The sequence below is a fragment of the Centroberyx gerrardi genome, chromosome 18 (genome assembly GCF_048128805.1).
Source record: "Centroberyx gerrardi isolate f3 chromosome 18, fCenGer3.hap1.cur.20231027, whole genome shotgun sequence".
NCBI classification, from domain to species: domain Eukaryota; kingdom Metazoa; phylum Chordata; class Actinopteri; order Beryciformes; family Berycidae; genus Centroberyx; species Centroberyx gerrardi.
This window is the reverse complement of record NC_136014.1, coordinates 24,471,838-24,489,060: the sequence shown is the minus strand read 5'-3', so window position 1 is coordinate 24,489,060 and position 17,223 is coordinate 24,471,838. Positions and strand designations below refer to the sequence as shown.

General features: G+C 44.0%; 1 protein-coding gene across 1 annotated transcript; it reads right to left on the bottom strand.

Moving 5' to 3' along the window:
* Positions 1-1,572: 1,572 nt before the first annotated feature.
* angel2 (angel homolog 2 (Drosophila)) lies at positions 1,573-7,150 on the bottom strand. The gene is made up of 8 exons (XM_078289773.1): positions 6,433-7,150; positions 5,254-5,474; positions 4,818-4,887; positions 3,974-4,404; positions 3,629-3,758; positions 2,539-2,608; positions 1,942-2,072; positions 1,573-1,739 (listed from the first exon to the last, which is right to left on the bottom strand). Exons 1-8 carry the CDS (start codon positions 7,148-7,150, stop codon positions 1,573-1,575), a joined length of 1,938 nt encoding a protein of 645 aa, XP_078145899.1.
* Between the last annotated feature and the right edge of the window lie 10,073 nt (positions 7,151-17,223).

Sequence of the window (17,223 nt, the reverse complement as noted above, 5' to 3'; positions counted from 1 at the left end):
TTATTAGATAGAAGGCCGTTTCCCCCTATATCACAACTGCAACATTCAGAAAGATTTTTTATTCTATCATGTATCTCTGAGATAAACATGACAACGCCGCAGCAGTTTGTTGTATATGTGTTTGCTAGCTAGCGCTCTGGGATGGTGGATTTGTTCAAATCTGCCAGTCGGGTCGTGACCTAAAGGTTGAGAGTCCAGCGAGACTCATAAACACAAAGTTAGGGAACTAACTTTAATGAAGGCTGGCTCCCTGCAGAGTAAACTAACTTAGCAGCCAAAATATACCAGCGTTTAACTGGTGGCTGGTGGAAATTTCCCAGTCTGACTTTTATCCTCTTTCTAGTAGGCCAGACAGTCTCTGCGTTAGTGTGTGTGTGTGTGTGTGTGTGTGTGTGTGTGAACGTATGTGTGAGCATGTGTTTGATTATGTATGACAGTAAGACAGAAGCACTGTCTGTGTTAGGGTTGGGCGATATGTCAAAATTTTCCTACCGGCCACCGTCAGCCCAACAACCAGCGATTGCCGATATATCGCCGGGTGTCAGAGCGGCTAAGATTGTCACTACAATGAAGCTGGTATACTGGTCCACCTTAAAGGTCAGTCCACCTTAAGTGAGCCTGGTCAGGTTAGCCATTGTCGCTAACTTCGGGGCTAACCCCCTTCACTTTAATCAAAAACTAAACTGTACACACTGTCGCTGCCCGATCTGAGTGAACCGTAGATGTGAGTCGCGCACATCTCACAGCGACAGAGTCAACTTCTAGTAGGCTATGTAATGTTAGCTAACTAGAGAAAATGTCCGCTAGCCGTGATGCTAATTTTCGCTATGTTCAACTCCATTGACTTATGCTAAAAACGTTAGCGATCTAAAAGTCCGTTAGCTGCAACGCTAATTAGTGCCAAATCCCATTTGATTATGTTAAAGTGTTAGCGACTTAAAAACTGGATCTGAAATGGGTTTGTCGCCGCCCGATCTGAGTTGAACATAGCGAAAATTAGCATCACGGGCTAGAAGTGTGACGGTGAGGTCACACACACGCATATATTTATGTTATATATAACTGGTTCTTCGGATCACGTCGGAAATCAAGTGTGTTTATGTTTATGGTTGTACTAAACGCCACTCTGGAAGGCGGAGTGAAAAGGCAACTGTGATAGAGAGGGTGGAGACGTGATGTCGTTTAAATACGGGATAACGGCGCCCAACTCCAACTGCCAGTTCCTATTCGCACACGCTTTGAATTGCGCTTTACAGGTTAATTATTTACCATTAAATAAGCAAAATAAAATGACAAAAATCGCCCAAAAAAAATCTCCCAAAGAAATCAACCGGCAACTGGCTGAGTCCATCGCCGGTTGATTTCTTTGGGCGATTTCTTTGGGCGATAGCCGATATATTCGTCCTATCGCCCAACCCTAGTCTGTGTGTGTGTGTGTGTGTGTGTGTGCGTCTGTGTTACTGCTGTCATTAAACATCTTGATTGCCCCCCTGTGTTGCGTTCCTAGCGCTGGCCGTCACACCGTGAGAACTCTGCTGATTGGCTGTCCCGTGTTGCCGTGACGACCCCAGGTCAGCGGCGGAGGCGGAAGCGAGCGAGGAGAGGCAGGTGGTCGGACGAGTGATGCTGATTGGGCAGACCGTTGACCTCCTCCAGCTCCGACTGGCCGACCAACGACAGCTTGCCCAGCAGATGGAGGCCCCGCCCACCAGGAAGTGATGAAGAGGAAGAGTTGGAGTCTTTCAGGAAGGAAGAGAGAAATGGGCAAGGAGAAAAAGATGGTAGAGAGACAGACAAAAGAATAGAGAGAGAAAGAAGAGGAGGAAAATAAAACAAAAAGAAAACAGAGAAGAGGAGAAGAAAGTGAAGGAATGAAGGAGAGTTAATCAAAATTCAAGTTCAAGTATGTGTGTGTGTGTGTGTCAGTGTGTGTGTGTGTACCGGGTGTGTACAGGATGTAGTCCACCGTCATGGCAGTGCGGGAGTGACAGGTGGTGATCTCAGGTCTCCCATCATGCATCAGGAGATGCTGGTACGACGACTGCAGCTTCACACTGTGCTCGATCCTCGCACTGCAGAGACACACACACACACACATGGTTAGTGTGTGTCTGGTCATATGTGTTGTTTCTAACATGTATAAGTCTCCAGTGTGGTTTCCGAGCTCCATATTTCCAAGTGCATTTCTTGGTTTTCATCTTCACACAGTAATGAAATATGGCCAGTATTAGCAAACACTAAAGAACAACAACAGCTTTCCTGGTACTTATTCACTCCAACGCAGCTAATTCACATTTTATTTTTCACGACATTTCAAAACTGCTTAAAATTCACTCTCTAAAGCGAAACATTGCTTTGGAGAGAGTGGTGTTGTTGTGTCTGCAGTCAGCTCTACTGAATATATCAGGCTGCAAAGTCAAATATTTACAGTTTCTATTTGAAGGCCAACTGAGAGAGAGAGGGATGGAAGAAAGAGGAGGAAGAGAGAGAGGGAGAGAGAGAGAGAGAGAGACAGAGAGAGAGAGAGTAAAATGTTACCTGTTAAAAGCAGCGACAGCCTTGGCAGTGAGGTCTCCTACTGTTAGATTAGAGATGGCTCCCTCCACTCCTGACCAGCAGACAGACAGACAGACAGACAGATAGGTAGAGAGACAGACAGACAGACAGACAGACAGACAGACAGAGAGACAGACAGAGAGACGGAGAGACAGACAGAGAGACAGACAGACAGACAGAGAGACGGAGAGACAGACAGGTAGAGAGACGGAGAGACAGACAGGTAGAGAGACAGACAGACAGACAGACAGACAGACAGACAGGTAGAGAGACAGACAGACAGACAGACAGACAGACAGACAGGTAGAGAGACAGACAGGCAGACAGACAGACAGACAGACAGACAGGTAGAGAGACAGACAGACAGACAGACAGACAGGTAGAGAGACAGACAGAGAGAAAGATAGACAGAATGCTCAGTGATTGACAGGCAAGACATTCAGCTGACCAACTAAAACAAACTAAACTAGGCTTAAACCAAACTAAAATAGAACCTAACAAAGCTAATTTAATCAACGCCTAAACTAGAACTAAACTATAATACTAAATTAATTCTGCTCAAACTAAACTACACTAGGCCTAAACTAAATGAAACTAGGACTAAACACAACTAGAACTCAACTAAACAGGGCCAGACTAATTTATTACTAAACTAATTAAGCTGGGACTAAATTAAACTAGTGCTAATCTAATTTAAACTTGGCCTGAACTAAACTAGGTCTAAACAAAACAAGGCTTAAGCTAAACTAAACTACACTAGGCCTAAATTAAATTAAATTAACTAGGTCCTAAACTTAACTAAACTAGACCTACCCTTAACTATGCTAACATTAAACCAGGCCTACACTAAACTAAACTAGACTTACCCTAAACCAGACCTAAACTAAACATAATTAGACTCCAAACTAACTAAACTACACCAGGCTAAGCTGTACTGTACCTTTAGGACTTGTGGTGGATGTTTCAGTATTTGTTGGTTTATTCCCAGACTCTTGGACTAAACTAAACTAGACTAGACTAGACTAGACTAGACCAGACCAGACTAAACTAAACTAACCCATCTGTACTCTACCTGTAGGACTGGTGGTGGATGTTTCAGTGTCGTTCTCATACTGACAGCGCTGGTTGATTCCCAGACTGCTGGACCAGATCGGAGCCGTGAGGAGACGCTGACCTCTGGGACTGTTCTCCTGACCCGAAACCTGCACACACACACACGCACGCACGCACGCACGCACGCACGCGCGCGCGCACACACACACACACACACACACACACAGTGAGTAGGCAAACACAGACACAGAATGCACAAACACACACAAAAACTACATCCATCTAGTAGGTTGATGAAACTTACGAGTGTATATGGAATGTGTGTGTGTGTGTGTGTGTGTGTGTGTGTGTGTGTGTGCCTCACCCTGCCTATCGGTAGCCCCTGGTACTGCAGGCAGCCTGTGGTCAGGAAGCTGTACAGCGGGCTCCAGGGGGTGGAGTTAAAATCCCCGCACACCACCACCGGATTGGTCGACCCGTCCGGGAGGCGGGACAGCCGCCTTATCTCGGCCAATAGGATGGCCAGCTGGGCCAGTTTGATGTCGCCGCGGCGAGGGTTGTAGAGGAGGTGGGTGTTGGCGACGCAGACGCAGGCGGAGGGATCCGATTGGCCGATGCCATCGTTGGGCCGCAGCAGCAGGACCAATCCCACGTTGTCGCGGTCGAGGAGGGTGTCGCCCGGCCGGAAAAACTCGACGGGATTGGAGGAGACGAGGGAGAGGCGGGACGTTTTGAAGATGACAGCACAGCCGTCTGGTTTCCTCCCCGTTCGCTTCTTATACTCACACTGGTAGCCTGGCACACACACACACACACACACACAAATAGAGACACGCACACACACACAGACAGTTACAAACATACACACACACAAATAAAGAGATACACACACAGAGGAAGTTAATTATTAAGTTAATTATTTCACAATAAGAGCGCAATTTACAATTTTTTGCAAAGGTTAGAGACATGGTAATAAATGTTATATATTTGGCTGTATATATTTTCTGTCATATTCACCATGTAATGAGTCCCAGTTTGAAAAAAACTTTACTAAAATAGTAAAAGCAGCTTTAGAGAGACTGTGGCACCTCCAGCTGTCAGTATCATAGAACTACAACAGATAAAGACACAAAAAAGGGAAAGAGGGTGAGACAGAATCTCCCTCTCTCTCTCTCTCTCACACACACACACACACACACACACCTTACCTAGTGCCTGTAGAGCAGGTTTCATCTGGGTTTCATAGTGGTCCTCCTGTACTTCCTGAAGACACAGGATCTAGACAGAGAGAGTTTCAGTTGAGGATTAAAGTGTCTTGCTTAAGGGCCTTGACCATAACTGCTGCTATATATCATTTTTATAATATTCCACATTTTCATAATACACAAATCTCACATTGTCTTTATGGCTCAGTAAATTCTGCTGCTATTGATACTACTGCTGCTATTTTGCGCATCCTGTTTTCATTCATACATTTCTACTTAAGATGTCAGAGTGTGTTCTTTTATTTATATTCTGTTCTTCTTTGCTGTATCCTATTACTTGCTGCTGCACTGGCCCAATTTCTCCACACTGATCATTAAAGTTTAATCTAATGTAATCTAATGTAATCAACTGTAATTTAATCTAGTCTAATCAACTCACGTCGGCGTTGTGATGCTGGATCTCGGCCAGCAGGTTGGGCAGCCGGTGCTCCCACGGCAGGACGGCGGGGTGACAGTGGCGGTACAGGTAGACGTTGTCACGCAGCAGGTCCTGGGACAGGATGTTGTAGGACAGCACAGAGAAGTCGAATGCAGCGTCACACCCTGGTGGCTGGAGGCCGGTACTGCAGGCAGGAGAGACCTCCCAGTGTCTCTGAAGACCTGAGGGGAAGGAGGAGGGGAACATGGAGGAAGGAGAGCTGAACTCAGGGATGAAAATTTGACCGTGGGCAGACCCAAACCCAGGACCTGAGCCTGAGGGGTGAGAGCTTTCTGTGAACCCAAACATGACTGAAGAATTGCTAATAATTATCTCATTATAAACTGATAACAATAAGCATTTTGCAGCTACAGCGACATCTTTATCTATGTTTATAGGAGCAAGGACTACACTGGAAGTAAGTGTTTGATTTTAATATGTCTTGTGTCTTCAATATTGTTTCAAAATCTAACCCTAACAAAATCTAAACAAAAATAAACCCAAGCTGTATAAATTAAGTCTTAGTCAAGACTTTACGTTTAGTTAATATATGGCCTAACTAGTCTCAGTGCATCCAAAATCAGTAACTTAATAACCAGGGGGAAATTAACACCACTTGTTCATATGGACAAAATGAATATCATGACAATCTTAAATTATCTAGACATCGCTATATACCGATATCTGCAACACATGCAAAAATCACATGTTAAATTATCAAATTGATGTTCATCGCATTGAACTGCGCGGTAATATGAAGTATGATAAAACTCTAATTTCCAAATAAAATTCCCTAATTTGTTTCAGATCTCATTTTGTGAGAAGTGTTTGCTTTTAATCATTAATTTAGACAACAGAATTGTGTATCATGATAACTTGATATCATTATTTCTTCCCAATGTAATTCTATTGAAAGACAATAAATGATAATATTGAATCATTGCCCAGCTCTAAGTGAAAGTGTCTGGTGAATTTTGGAGTCAATCAGCCACTGTGACTGGTGGGCAAAAAAGTCAGTTTCATGTCCTGTTAATAATCTCAAACCAATTAAAATTTTGTTAGTTACTTGTCACACACTATTTGGCAGCTACTAGGTCTTTATCAAGGACTTTGAGCCTTCACTTTAAGGAGTAAACTCACGCCTGGCTGGAGCGACCCGGTCCTGCGGAGCCGGCTGCCTCCTGGCTCCGGCTGCCAGCCAGGGGTTTGGGGGGTTTGGGGGGTTTGGGGGGTTTGGGGGCTGCGAGGCGCTGCGAGGCTGAGGAGGAGGCTCTCTCCCTCCCCCTCCCTCTTTACTTCTGTCCCCTGGTTCTCCCCCTGTACCTCCTCCATTCCTCCTATGCCCTCCCTGCTCCTCCTTCCCCCTGTCTTTGAACCAGGGGTTTGGTTTGTGGTTGTCTAAGGAAACCGAATCCTGTCCGGAGGGTTTTGAACCAGAGCTTTGAGTCCTGGTTTGACTCCCTCCTGCAGGCTGGGAGTCTTTTCGCCCTCCTTGCTCATGGCTCCTCCCTCGGTCTGCGGTTCCATCTTTTAGCTCCGCGTGACGGCTTCTGTCTCCGTCTCTATTCCCAGTTCTGCTCCTTTCTCCACCTTTATCTCTGCTGTTTTCCCTGCTTCCGCCTTTCTCTCCATCTCTACTTTTCCCTCTGTCTCGACTCCTGTCTTTGAACCAGTGGTTCGATCGGGGGCCGCCGGCCGCGCTGGGATCCAGGCGATGATGCTCCTTCCTGGGGCCTCCCTCCTTCACCTTTTCCCCTGCTCCTTCTCTATGCCCTTCTCTCTCCTCAACGCCCCTCTTCTCCTCCGCACTCTTCCTCCGTTTTTGCGGAGGACCTCTGTCTCTGTCCGGCCGCTCCATGAGGCCGGCGGACACGTGGAAAGAACGCCAACTAGCGGCGAAGTTACCGAGGGGGACGTTGTGATCGAGTAACGGCCTACCAGAGAGGCGACGGGCTGCGTGGGAGGGGAGGAGAAGCGGAGGCCAGGGGGGAAATCCCCGCACTGACCACCATGAGGGAGGAGCGGGGGGGACGAAAGGGTGGTAGGAGGAGGAAGAGGATGCGCTTCTGCTCCTGAAGCAGGCCCGGAGGAGAGCAGGATGGCTGTGGGGGAGGAAGGAGGAGCTCAGCTGGCGAAGGAACATGGGGCGGCTGCAGGGAGGAAGAGGAGAGAGAGGAGAGTGGATACAGAGAAGAGAGATAAATATGTGAAACAGAGGGAGGAGAGGAGGTGGGAGGGCAGGAAAAGAGAGGAGAGAAAGATTATTGAAGATTGGAGGAAGAGGAGAGAGGTAAACATCGCAAATACAGACACGAGGAGGGGTTAAGAAGGAAGAGGAGAGAGATTAAAGAAGCTATAAGGAAGAGATGAGAGATGAACCTCTGAAACATAAGGAGGCAAAACGACAGAAGAGAAGAGAGACAACAACAGGTGCACTTTTTTATCTACTATGTTTGTAGCCATCTAACTCCAGGAGCAGCAATAATGTTTGGCCCCTGCTTGAGCCAAAATGTCTGTCCAAACATTTTCCTTTCTTACCAACTTTGGTCAAAGGCATGTATTTTTTACCTTCTGAGTGACTTTAAAGTTACCTCAATAATGTAAAAGTAACATCAATATAGCTACGTTTTACAGAATGGACAGTGTTTTTTTTTTTTTTTTACAAAGACAACTGGGAAACCTGTGTAAGAACAACAAATACAAGCTAACTAATAATTACCCAAGTTAGCTAACTGTTACTGTATCTCTGTTTTAGTCTGTTATAGTTGTGTCAGTTGTTCAATTCAAGGATTTTTGAGAAGGATTTTTGAGGAAACTTTAAGGCGAATTTAGCTACAAAAATAAACCTGAAAAGTAAAGAACAGTAACGTTAGACAGCTCGCAAGATACCGTTACGTCTGCGCCAAAGGTCTGATTTCTTGTAAAAAATAATATTAGAATATTTAGAGAAAATACTAGCTAGATTTCAAGGTTTCTGGAACCGTGTTTGTAACTTTAACGACTACATTCAACTGTCTCTTGGCCTTTAATATAGAGTAACGTTAATTCAATTAAACATATTTTATCATACAGACACCTTGACTAACATTACTTACTTCCCGCCAGCGGTGGAAGAGACATAGTTTATGTTTCGGCTTGGATACATGCAAATAAAATATCGTCCTTAAACATATCGACGTTTTACATCAATTAGTTTCAACTGACAAAATCAAAACATTCAGATCCCTGTGATCCAGTCCCCAACATAAGACGTAACACGATCCTGACGTATAAACTAAGCGCCGTCACGGCACCGTGGAAACCTATGCTGCCTTCAGGTGCTCCTCGTAAACTCGTACTTCCGAGATCTTCAGTCATAAATGGTGCTTTAAGAGCTTTTGCACGGAAATAACACAATTAACCATGTAGTTCAAGTAGTTTTTTGTTGGCTGATGTCTTATTTTAGAAAATAAGAGAGCTACGTTGTGCTGCAGCGGCAAAATGAGGTGGAGAAAATGAAGCATCCGGCTTTTAATTGATGGTTTAATTAACGTTATTTTTCTCAAAAGGTGTTAAAAGTCCAAGAGAACAGATTAGATGCATTGTAATGTTAATCACAGACTTGGGAAGTTGTAATCACCAAGTTGCAGTTATATTTTAAAACATGTATACAAATGCAAACATATTATCCAAAAGCCCCATTTTCTCTGTCATATTTACCACTTTGTTGTGTCGTAAATCTGCGTTCAAGTTGAAATCCCAATATTTCCGACAGCACTTAAAGGCAACACTTGAGCTCGCTCCTCCGTCCTCCTCTCGCGCTGGAACTTGTAGTTCTATCTCTCCGTAGCCTATCAACAGATGATGTGGAATGGACCGAGGGACAAACTACAACCGTTTCGGTGTAGCGGACATAACGGTCCGGCGGGAAACATGGCTTACGGCTACATTTCTTTTATCGAGAGCATCGTAAAATGTCACGATTCTTTTGACTGAAATCATCATTCGCTCTGGCTAAAAACCACACAGGTATGAAACAGGTTGAAAACGATTATCGGTGTGCTTTTCACTATTTTCAGAAGAACTCACTCGAATATGAAGGTTTGCTAACTGAAAGGTCATTGCTCTTACCTAAAAGCGAGCCTCTCTCTATGAAGACAGCAGGTACAGTAAGGCGGTTGTGTAAGATAAAGATGTTAGCGTCCAGTCTGCAGCATTTTCAGTTATTCCACCGCGTTAAAGTCACGATCCAAACTGTTAGGAGATGATTCATATATCCACAGTGTCGGCGTCGGCTACGAACAGTTTAATGGGGGACAGTGGTCTGGGAAGAGAAGGGAACACACTCTCTCTCTCTCTCTCTCTCTCTCTCTCTCTCTCTCTCCATCCACCCCTCCTCCCTCCCCCCCCCTCCCCCCCCTCCTCCCTCAACAGTTCAATTCATTGTGCTTTATTGGCATGAAAGAAAGCACAGAAAATGGAGTTTATTACTGTATACTTTGACTGTTAAGAGCTCATTTGGATGTAAAAAACACTTTCCCCAGGATGTAGTGGACGGTAAACCCACCTAAACTCTCCTTACACACCTTTTTTATCTGCAGAAAACAGTTCTACTCATCTTTGTAGACCGACATCCTATTTCTGGCCTAAATTCCTAATTCATGTCATGGTGAGTGGAATGAAACTGATTAAATGTAGATGAAGATAGGGTGTTTTAAAGTGGAGAAAGCATAAATTAATGCCTTTCTGGAAATATAATTGTTTTTTGTCTGTATTGGTGGTTGTTTAGGTGTGGATCATAGTTTACCTGCTGTTTCATTTACCACTACATCCCTGACTTTCCCTTTATCAGACTTGCACTAAAGAATACAGTTTTCAGAAGCAGTTTTTCATGTTCATGAAAACTGTTTAAACTGCCCAACATAGTCACCTATTAACAGACTTAAGACCTTATCAGCACAAATAGCCAACTTTACAAGGCCTGAAAAGAAGTTGACTTTTCCTCCCATTGGGACTCGTTTATTTTCTATAAGGGGTTCAGAATATACTGTAAAAGATGGAGGTGTTGGTGGGGATTAGGGAGGAAGAGGCGAGGACGTTACACTCTTTCCTTTTGTTGTCTCTCCTCCAACATGGCGGCGTGTCCCTCATAACCACCGGTAACCACATAGTGTAACAGCATAGCAGTAGCTGTAGTAGCAACGGTAGAAGTAGTAATAGTAGTAGTAGTACAATTAGTAGTAGTATTAATAGCACTAGTAGCAGTATTAGTAGTATTAGTAGTAATTCTTGCAGTAGTAGTGGAATTAATAGTAGTAGTAGTAATGGTAGCATTAGTGGTAATAGTAGTAGTAGTAGTACTAGTAACAGTATTTGTAGTAGTAATAGTAGTAGTAGTATCTAGATTCTTTCTTATTGTAATTGTGGTAATCTGTTAATGTAATATTACATTGTCAAAACACATGGTTATGTTATCAAAACAAAGAAAGAGAAACAATAACATATTTTTCTCATTTTAATTTATTGACTTCCAGTTATTAAATATCTTCAAGAGCAGTGTGTGTGTGTGTGTGTGTGTGTGTGTGTGGCAGCATTCAGGCTGCCATAATTGTATGCAAACGTCACAGCCATTTCAATCAAATAGAAACAGCCATTATAAAACGTTTATTCAGGAGTCCTCAAACAGGATATCAAAATCTGTCGTGGAGTTGTGTTCATCCTAACCGCTGTTTAATGACACTTAAAGGTGCAGTCAGTGATGTCAGATACACAGAAAAGCAGAGTTTTGTTCCAAAATGAGAAATCCATCATTTGAAATTTGACAGCCATTCTTGCAAAATGATAGACAGCAGAAAGTTAAAACAGATTACTTAAACGTGTTATGGGTCAGTAGGTGACTTCAGTTGTGCCGTGGTCTCTGTTGGACTTTGTGAATGAAAAACCAAAGACGAAGGCGGCTCAGTGTTTAGAGAGACTGTTTCATAACTGGGCGGTCACAAGTTCGATCTCAGCAAACGGCCAAAGTTTGTCCGTCAGCGGCCGTGTTTCCTGTCGATGTGCTCTTGAGCAAGACGCTGAAAAAAAGACGACTAAAAACAGTATGTAACCAACGAGATGTGTTTGGTTTAACTCTCCAGAATCTGAAGCAGCCTCAAAACTAGACACTTTCCTTGCAAAAACAACGTAATTTTCTTGACAAAATGATCCTTGAAATCCATAACAGGAATGCTAATGATGCTAACGAGCCATTTTAGAGCAACTGAAGGACCAAAATGAATAAAGCTTGTCCCCCAGTGTGATAAAGTTAAGTAAAGTGAGAAAAACAACCGTCTTAAAACTCAAAAATGTCAGCATGTCCCTTTAACCTGTAGAAAAATGCACACATGCACGGTAGCAGTTCACAGGAGCGTGCAATGTTAGCTAGCTGCACTAGCTGCTTCCTTAAGGCTGTGCAGTAGAAAACGGTGTCGCTGTAGAAATCCTCTGGCTCTTGGTCTCCAGACTCCAGACAGTTTGAGATGTGCTGCATACATGCTGTCCTCACTGTTCCACATTTATTTCTCTTTGTTTCTGTTTGGCTCCATACCCACCTGTAGCCCTTTCTCTATCTGTGTCTGTGCTGTTTTCTCTACTTCCCGCCTTTCTGTCCATCTCCGTCTCAACTTCCATCCGTCCATCAGTGGTTCGGCCAGTCGATGTTGCTCCATCCTTGGCCTTGCCCCCCCTCCGTCCCTCCTGGTGCTCCTCCTCTCTCCTTCCCTCTCCTCCATGCTCCTTCTTTCCTCGACATACATTTAAATCAAATCTGTTGACGTGTGACCGATTAAAGCTGCACTAGGCAAGATTTTTATGTGAAAATACACCCGTCTTATCAGCCTAAATCACTGCAGAAGAGAAGAGTGTCCCATCAACCCTTAATTGATACGCTGCAGAATTGCTGTTTACCCAAATTAAATTCTGGTGCCGGGTGTGTGACGAATTAAAACTTTAGAGAAATCCAAACTGCAGCGCTCCGTCCAGAGAAAGCTGGACTCACCAACGTTAGATCTTTTTTTTCTCTCTCGTCTCTTTGGTTTCCTTTGGTATAAAAGCGTCACAGACCGGCCCGGGCTGGTGAACATGAGCGGATTGTGTGCAGTTAACCTGACATTGCATTACGAAATTTTTGCGTTTTGAAGTCTGCAAAACAACAACAACAAAACAAAAAAAAAAAAACCTTGATGCCTTTTGGGCATCTTGCCTAGTGCAGCTTTGAGTAATGAATCTTGGAGCTTGAGTCACTGACGCAAAACAGATTCTGTTGGTGCTCAAATTCATTTTAGAAATAAAGATTTGTGTCAGTTTCTCAGAGGCTTTCTTTGCTCCAGTGAGTTGCTGGTCGGGTCCCAAGAAGGATGGGTTCGAGGAGGGGAAGGATAAAGGCCTAAACACACTGGAAACACTCCTAATTTGACGCTTTCAATTTTGATGCTTCTACTAAAGAACGTCTCAGACATTTGACTAACCAAAACTAACCAAAAACTTGGTGTGCTTGGTTTTAACTCCTCAGACTCTTGAACAGCCTCAAAAGTAGACACTTTCCGTGCAAGACTAAACAAGACACAAGATTCTGATGGTTTTTTTTCCTCAAGCAATATTTCAATCCAACACGGGTCTTCCACAGGTCAGGGTTTAAGGTGCACTTGGTTTAAACTCCCCAAACTCTTAGTAGACACTTTCCTTGGCAGACAAAACTAGCCGCACGCTTCTTCGCTTCTTTTTCCTCAAGCAACATTTCAATCCAACGTCTTCGACAGGTCAGGATTAGGTCAGGACCTGACGAAGATCCACGTTAGACTGAAATGTCGCCTGTGAGTTTTTGTCACAATAAACAGTGAAGAGGCAGCTAACGATTCTTTATCAACTTTCCGCTCATCTACCCCTCCACCCGGCACGTTGGCGGGATGTGCGCACGCATTCTTCACTCTTTCCGAGCAACTGTTTTTGCCCAGGGGGGGGGCGGTGAATGGGTGAGGGCGAGGCTCATAGAGGTGAAAGGTCACGGGGTTAGGGGTCAGGAGAAGGGGACGTCCCATCTCTGTGTGTAGGCGCTCAGTTCACAGGGGCTGATGACCAGCATCCGGGAAGAGTCCATCCCGTCCAGAGCCATCTCTGAGTCCAGGCAGAACCGAGAGGTAAGGTGCTCCAAGTGGGTCCCCGACTTCTGCCACCGCTGGGACACACAGAAATAAAAAAAACACATAAATCTCTTTGTAAAGGAGAGACATCACATTAAAGCTGAATCTGAGATTTGGCAGTTTGATGTTGTCTTGCTTATCAGTAAACATAACTACCGCAAGACGATTAAGCCATTGTAGAGTCCATGTAGCTCTCATTTCAGATCTTATTACTGATTTCCCCTGCTTGTATTGTAGTGGAAGAAGACAAGGTATAACAGGCAAATCAAAAGTTGAATTTTTATTTAAATAAGTGCTGTTTGGAGGATCCTATGAATGCTGAAATTAGCAGTCGACCCAAACATCTCTGAAAAGGTCTTAAATCTTGTTATTTGAAGTATGCATGTTTGTTGATAAGAAAGGAAACATTAAACTGCCAGAATTTGCAATGAAATTTTGTGTCACATTCTCCAGAATACAAAAAAGAAAGCAAAATAATGTATTTGGGGCTGGAGGAACACAGTGAAGAGTTGACCCTACTGACTGGAACCCCCATAGTAAGGTCAGAGTTCACGAACCCTTTATGAAAGGTTTCTTCAAGGAACCTTGTGGGATTCAGTTCATAAGAGCTTTCACACTTGCTGTTCTAAACACCCGGTGTCTGGTGGGTGTTTCCTGGGAAAAAACCCTCTCCATACAGATAAAGAAAAGAGCGCCACCTACAGAAACTCAAACTGCATCAACAGAAAATCCAAGGAAAAAGATGTCACAGTCCCGCCCCACTGTTTGATTGACAGGTGATTTCTGGGGAAGTGCAGTGAAGAAACACCACAACAATGAGCGAAGAAATCTTGCACATTCCCACTTCAAATAAAAACAAAAGTCATAGAAATAATGGCAAATGTAGATTCAAGAACATCCATTCTGAAACACTTGTTGCAGTCCAATTTACAGTTTGTTCAGGGTCAACAGCCAAATTAGAGAAATTATAGATAATTAAGAGAATATTATTTTTACATTGGCACACTTTTTTTCTCATCATGCCTGTTCAGTATCCTGGTTGGTTTGGCAATCTGATTTTTTATTTTTTTTTACAAAAGTTTGGATCTGCTGCACCAATACCAGTTTCTGGAGGACAACCTGTGTTTCCAATTATTCACCACTAGATGGAGCCCTCTACTGACTTTTTGCTTTGATCCATTGGCTCGCTGACCAAATGGGTACTGTGCAGTGTGTGTGTGTGTGTGTGTGCATTATTCATAGCTGGATTCTTTAGCTTGAAAACAAAGGAGCAGATATGATCAGACATGAAAAGAGGCTTTTATCCAACTGTGGTTCTGAAACCTAGTCAACAGAGAGAGAGAGAGAGAGAGAGAGAGAGAGAGAGAGACGGGCAGATAGAGAGAGAAAAGGAGAGATAGGAACAAAGAGAGACAAGAGAGCAAAACAGAGAATGTGTGAGTGTATTGTGTGTATGTGTGTCCATGTATGAGTTTGTCTCTGTGTGTGTGCATGTTTACATGTTCATATGTGTGTGTGTTTTGTGTCTGTGCATACAATTTGTATGTGCACTTCTTGCCTGTGTGTATGTCTTATCTGTATGTGTGTGTATTGTGTATCTCTGTGTGTGTGTGCATGTTATTTGTGTGTCCACATTTTTGTATGAGTGTGTGTGTTTTGTCTCTGTATGTCTTTGTTTCTGGTTTGTGTGTATCTGTTTTGTGTGTGTGTGCACAGGTTTGTGTGTGTGTGTGTGCGTGCTAGCAGGGAGCTACATTGTGTTAGCTGAGCCTCTGAAGCGTATCGCTGTCATGTATCTTGATCTAGTAGGACTTGTACCAACACACACACACACAAACACACACACACACACACACACACACACACGGCGGCTTTGTTCTGTAGAGTTATATTGTGGCTCTGTTGCGTCGTTGTCATGATGACACGCTCATCACAGTGTGGCGACGGGCCGCGGAGCTTTTTAATTGAAAAAAGGAGGAATAATTAAAAGTAAATCAATTAGTATGCACCTCGTTACTGACTGCTGACGTCAGCCTGCAGAAATAACACATCGCTCTCTCTCCATCGCTGTCTCTCTCTCTCTCTCTTTTCACTCCATACAGTCACTCACACTCACATTCATACCTATGGGCAATTTACAGGGTTCACATCATGGCCCTGATTTAAAATTCCTTGACTTTTCCATGACTTTCCATAATTAAGTCGGAGCGCTTCCATGACCTAAGAAGTTGATTCCTTCCTGGTTTGTTATTGTTGTTTTTCTGAAAGCGGTGATCAGTTGGCAGTTGGACAGCTAATGAATGTGAATGTGTGAAACAAGTTGTAAAATACATTCTGCTGTATTCCTGTAAACTGACCCATCCCCTGTCCGGAATACACCTCTTAAAATTCCATGATATTCCAGGAATTCCATGACCAGTGGGAACACTGGATTAAAAGTCTCCAATCCACCTGACTTGCATGTTTTTGGACTGTTGGAGGAAACCGGAGCACCTGAAAAAAAACCCAGGCCACCATGGGGAGAACATTTGTTTAAGTGTGTAGAGGTAGAGGAACTGGTAGAGCTTCAAAACCAGTTGCTGGAGAGACTGGTAGAGCTTCTGAACCAGTTGGTAGAGAGGCTGGTAGAGCTTCAAAACCAGTTGGTAGAGAGACTGGTAGAGCTTCAAAACCAGTTGGTAGAGAGATTAGTAGAGCTTCAAAGCCAGCTGGTACAGGGACTAATAGACCTTCAAAACCAGTTGGTAGAGGAACTGGTAGAGCTTAAAAACCAGTTGGTAGAGGGATTGGTAGAGCTTCAGAACCAGTTGGTAGAGGAACTGGTAGAGCTTCAAAACCAGTTGGTAGAGGGACTGGTAGAGATTCAGAACCAGCTGGTAGAACTTCAAAACTAGCTAGTAGAGCTTCAAAACCACTTGGTGGAGGAACTGGTAGAGCTTCAAAACCAGCTGGTAGAGGGACTGGTAGATCTTCAAAACCAGTTGGTAGAGGAACTGGTAGAGCTTCAAAACCAGTTGGTAAAGGGACTGGTAGAGCTTCAAAACCAGTTGGTAGAGGAACTGGTCAAGCTTCAAAACCAGTTGGTAGAGGGACTGGTAAAGCTTCAGAACCAGCTGGTAGACGGACTGGTAGAGCTTCAAAACCAGCTGGTAGAGGGACTGGTAGAGCTTCAAAACCAGTTGGTAGAGGAACTGCTACAGCTTCAAAACCAGCTGGTAGAGGGACTGGTAGAGCTTCAAAACCAGTTGGTAGAGGAACTGCTACAGCTTCAAAACCAGTTGGTAGAGGAACTGGTAGAGCTTCAAAACCAGTTGGTAGAGGAACTGGTAGAGCTTCAAAACCAGCTGGTAGAGGGACTGGTAGAGCTTCAAAACCAGTTGGTAGAGGAACTGCTACAGCTTCAAAACCAGTTGGTAGAGGAACTGGTAGAGCTTCAAAACCAGTTGGTAGAGGAACTGGTAGAGCTTCAAAACCAGCTGGTAGAGGAACTGGTAGAGCTTCAAAACCAGTTGGTAGAGGAACTGGTAGAGCTTCAAAACCAGCTGGTAGAGGGACTGGTAGAGCTTCAAAACCAGTTGGTAGAGGAACTGGTCAAGCTTCAAAACCAGTTGGTAGAGGGACTGGTAAAGCTTCAGAACCAGCTGGTAGACGGACTGGTAGAGCTTCAAAACCAGCTGGTAGAGGGACTGGTAGAGCTTCAAAACCAGCTGGTAGAGGGACTGGTAGAGCTTCAAAACCAGTTGGTAGAGGAACTGGTAGAGCTTCAAAACCAGTT

What these genes read in the sequence shown, in the direction of transcription:
- angel2 (XM_078289773.1), bottom strand. Translation starts at nt 7,150, where the DNA reads ATGGAGCGGCCGGACAGAGACAGAGGTCCTCCGCAAAAACGGAGGAAG. An exon ending in AGGGGCTACCGATAGGCAGG is followed by an intron (nt 3,759 to 3,973) that starts GTGAGGCACACA and finishes GTGTGTGTGCAG; the next exon opens with GTTTCGGGTCAGGAGAACAG. An exon ending in CTACATCCTGTACACACCCG is followed by an intron (nt 1,740 to 1,941) that starts GTACACACACAC and finishes CCTTCCTGAAAG; the next exon opens with ACTCCAACTCTTCCTCTTCA.